General features: G+C 37.2%; 1 protein-coding gene across 1 annotated transcript; it reads right to left on the bottom strand.

Moving 5' to 3' along the window:
- Positions 1–239: 239 nt before the first annotated feature.
- LOC308092852 (interferon-gamma-inducible GTPase 10-like) lies at positions 240–4697 on the bottom strand (the record flags this gene model as incomplete). The annotated part of the gene is made up of 2 exons (XM_080438950.1): positions 240–868; positions 4130–4697. 2 exons carry the CDS (start codon positions 4695–4697, stop codon positions 240–242), a joined length of 1197 nt encoding a protein of 398 aa, XP_080295076.1.
- Positions 4698–4931: the final 234 nt, after the last annotated feature.

Raw genomic sequence — 4931 nt, 5'->3', positions numbered from 1 at the left:
AAATGTAAAAAAGCGATAATTTGGTGACAGGCTCTTACCATGCACCTAATAATAGAGTTAAAAAATTGTATTTTAAGGTTATGAAGCTCCCCCTAACAGAATAAACTAACAATGAATGTGCTTTTCATCATATAGCGTTTCCTGTTGTTCATGTTGTTACAATCATGAACAACAAGCTTATTTGTGCATTTACAAGTGTTGATTAATCAGATCAATCAATCTATCTATGTTTGTTTTTCTCACTGACAGCCAGCATTTTCACACTGCAGTGCCTTCATCAGAACATTGTGGGCATCAGTTGACAGCTGATCAAGATATTTGTTCAACAAAGAGCGTGTGGTGTAAAAGGACATTCCCGCTGCTATACCGGAACCTATGAAAGGGACTAGGATAGAATTTTCCACAACTTCAAAACTTGCGGTGGTAATAAGTTGTGCTATAACCGATTTGAGAGTAAACTTCATGTGTTGTGTGAATTTCATTACAGCCTTCAGCACCTCCACTGACACAGTTGATATCTCTGCAAGTTTCTGCAGGCTCTCATCATCAAGGCCGAAAGCTGTATAATACTTCTTTATCTCCTTCTGCAAAATGCCGACATCCACAGCGATTGAGAGGCCTCGAACTGGCACTGCAGCCACAATACCAGACAGCAAAGCCACCTTCCAGATGTCTGCCTGCAGGGCTGTTTTCTTCTTCTGGTGGATCTTCATGGTAATGTTGGGCAGGGCTATTAGCAGCAATTGTCTCTTATGCTTAGGGAGCTCCTTGTCTATGGCGTCATGAAGCCGGTTGAAGTCGTAGAGACTAAGCTTAAAGCAGGAGATCAGAAAGACATCAGGAGCTGCTACATTGTTTTTTTCAAGCCCTAAAAAATCAAATTAAACCAAATTATTTTTAAATTAACAGTTGATGTATATTACTCAATACATTTACAAGACTACTATTTACAAAAGTTCATATCTCAATATTCATGGCAAATATCTCAATAACGATACAATATATGATTTGATGGGTTCACATTTGTTATTTGATATTTTAAGTGTAGCAGCAAGTAAAGCTAAGCAATAAAAATAAAAAAAAGAACAGCATTAAGTCAGTATCATTCTTATTTTTGAATTACAATTGGGTTCACACTTGTTATTTGATATTTTGAGTGTAGCAACAGTCAAAAATAGCATATTACATATCTGATATCTCGATGATTCAAAATGGTTGTACTCTAATTTACAGTATGCTAATAAGTCAGCTGTTTATTAGCGTTTTTGTTTTCGCTGGCTCCCGGGTTGCCAAAGAATGTGCGCATATCCCCCCACGGGTATGGTCTAGTTAATAGTAATTCATGAATTGAATGACAACCTTTTATCATTGATAATACTTTCCAGCAAATTGGGACAAAACTATAAAAATGCTTTGGCCTCCAATGTTTATTTTTGTTTTCTTTCAAATTGATGGAGGCATACGGGTCTGACTTAAAAATATTACTGAAAAACAATTTCCCATCTTTGTAGCTCGTTCAGTTCTCTGGTTATTATGACACTCTTATGAGAAACATGAGGCTCTCATTTGATGTGGGATATTAGTTGGACAAACCAAAAGAAGCCTAATCTCTAAATCAAATAATAGGCTATAAAAACTCTTAATTTGAGATTGCATGAGATCTTAGTTTTCTTTATTAACATTTTCAACATCCGGCTGCCATATTTTAATGATTTTGAGACAAATTAATTTAACTCGACTCCAATTAATAGTAATTCATATTTACCATTTGAGTACATATATACCTGCATTCCTCCATCCGCATTTACTCAAATGTTTTATGTTTATAATGTAACAGTGAAACAGTCTACCTTGAGTCCATATTTATAACATAATATGCCTATATCAGTGACCTATGGAGTGGTGCATATCAGATAAGATAAGATACTGTATACATTTATTTAATAATTGATACAGCATTGATGTGGATTGTTCTATTTAAGTAATCTCTTCATTGTAACCTCATTGCAACCTGGTCAGAGTAGCTACACCAGGCTACAGTACAGTACAGCTGTAAAAAAAACAAAAACATTATGTAACTAAAAATTCTTGTTGCGAAAGGACCTAATTGTAAAGTAGTCTGGCATGTCTACCAAATTCATGCAGTTTTAACATAATTCAGCACTATGAGTTTCAAGTTTCAATTCAATTGTACAATGTGTGGCCCTTCACTCAATTTATTGAAGTCTGGTGTAGGGAAAAGCTAAGGATATACTTTATTGACACCGGTCAATGAAGAATATAATTTTAAGTGGTTAAAACTCATTCAAGAGAATTGTGAAAAATATATAATAATAATAATAATAATAATAATAATAATAATAATAATAATAATAATAATAATAATAATATTAATAATAAGGGTAATAATAATAATAACTAGAAAAAGTGCTCCTCGGAGCACAAGTCTCCGCCAGGTCAGGTAGGTTATTATGGCCTCCTGGTGGCGCTATAATAGGCCAATGTGAAAAGGGTGCCATTTATTCCTAGGCCGTGCACGGCAATCAGACACTGCATGTATGATTTGAGGCATTTTGTTCAAAAAAATTGTTTTGCTAAATTTGACCTGCTGGTGGCGCTATAACAGGCCAATGTTAAAAGGGTGGCATTTGTTCCTAAAAGTAGTGCAAATGTGCATTCAAGGTTTCAGCGCAATCGGACGCTGCGTTCATGATTTGTGGCATTTTGTTCAAAACGGGCCACTCCTGCAAACATTACATGTCAATGTTAGCCAATCAGGATGGAATATGAAAAATCAAACAGATCCGTCTTGATCACATGACTATAGAGATCATGTGTACCGATTTGCGTGAAATTTTGATCAAATCTGAAGGCTTAATATCAAAAAATGTGTTTTACATAAGTCTGCCTCCTGGTGGCGCTATAAAAGGCAAATGTGAAAAATGCAGGGCAAAGGTTTTTCCATGGCCTCTAGAGAGTGTGCATACAAAGTTTTACACTGATCGGTGCAGTTATAGGTAAAAACACGAATCGGCCTGTTACAGCGCCACCATGAGGCTGATTTGAACATTTTCAAATAGCATTTTTTCCTCTGCCTAATGGGAATGTGTGTGCAAAATTTCACGGAAATTGCATGCTGTGTTCATGATTTGAGGCATTTTGTTCGAAACAGAGTACTCCTGCAAACTTTGAAAGACAATTTTTGCCAATCAGGATGGAATATGAAAAATCGGAAATGAGCCGTTTCTTTTAATGACTATAGAGATACTGTGTACCGATTTGGGGGATTTTTGGCCGAAATCTGTAGGAGTACTGTTCAAAAATGGGTTTTGCACAAATCGGCCTCCTGGTGGCGCTATAAAAGGCCCATGTGAAAAATTTGGAGCAGAGGTTCTGCTCTGGCACCCAGGGAGTGTGTGTGTACAGTTTCTCTGCGATCAAGACAACGGTGCCGGAGATTAGCTGTACACAAAATGACAGAATGACGGACGGACACACGGACACACACACGGACACACGGACGGACGGACAGGGGCGAAAACATACTCTCGCCATGCCTTTCGGCCTGGCGGAGACAATAATAATAATAATAGTAATAATAATATGATCAGAACGATGTTCCTTAATTTTACTCCTGTGTGTTTAGTTGACATCTGTGGAGATTATAATTATATTTAAAAAAAAATAGAAATGGAACAAAGAAAACAAATCTGAATATATTAACCCTGGCATATCTATTTTGGGCTCACAAGTTGAATTGCTTTCCATTATGAGCTTTTTCATCAGCTATTTTAAAATAGCCAAAGTATAAATTAGGGCTAAAGTAAAGTGGCACCTTAAAAATAGATTAATAACTACATTTTCTATACTTCTAAAAGTGAGTTTTTATTTTTGGCAAATTATAAATATACATATAATGCCCAACAAGTTGTGATCTGATAGTGATTTGATCACAATACGCTCTTGTAATCATTCTCGCATAAATAGTGTTCCTCTACACCTGCGAAGTGTGGAAGAGCACTATATTTTTAATTGATATTTGAAATGTGAAGAGCATTTGAAAAGTAAGAGTAGTAAATAAGAGTACTTGTGCTAGTGTAATTTAAGAGAACAAGTTAAACAGTCAAACCTTTGATGCATTCTTGTCGGATGGCTTCCAGTGTCTTTTCCACGGTGAATGTTTTCTTTCTCTTCTCAGCCGCAATGTCGTTATCAATCTTATTGCTTAAAAAGTAGAAGTTCTTTTTCATTTTCTGAATCTCACTGGCCAGCAGAACATGACATTCTCTGAAGCGTCCCGATGCGACAATGATGAAGAAATCATAGCGTTCAAATTGAACAGCCTTAAGGTATTGGTCTGCTTTGAATAAAGGAGTACCAATACCAGGGAGATCCCACAATGTGACATTTGGGTATTTAGGGCAGGGATATCCTTTCGACTCTTTGGTGGTCTCCACAACGCCAGTTGGGGCAGAGTTGGGCCCTTCATCCCCCAAACCTCGGAAGGCATTGACGAATGTTGACTTTCCAGAGCCTGACTCCCCTGTGACAGCGATGTTCAGCTGCACATTGTCCAGCTGTGTTAAGTAATCCTGAATCTTGCCCACTGCTGAGGCCATGGACTGATTCCCCAGCAGGGCGTCTGTCATGGCTTGTACTTCATCCGCATCAATCGCGCAAAAGGCTTCTTCAGCCATCTTGACAATAATAATAGTGGAGGAAAAAAAAGAAAAGGAAGAAGAAACTATATTGAATAATAAAGAACGAAAAGGAATAGATGGAAGGCAAATAATTGTTGCAGTTTTTGCCCTTGTGGAGGTGCAACCAGACTGGAGACAGAAGATTGGTTCAATGTTATTCTGTTAAGTCAAGATGTGCTAGAAAACAACTCTGAGGCTTGCTTTAGGTTTTTGGAGTGGTACCAGTCTCAC

The sequence above is a fragment of the Gymnoscopelus braueri genome, assembly GCF_963280865.1.
Source record: "Gymnoscopelus braueri genome assembly, chromosome: 10".
NCBI lineage: Eukaryota > Metazoa > Chordata > Actinopteri > Myctophiformes > Myctophidae > Gymnoscopelus > Gymnoscopelus braueri.
This window is presented reverse-complemented; position numbering and strand designations above follow the sequence as displayed.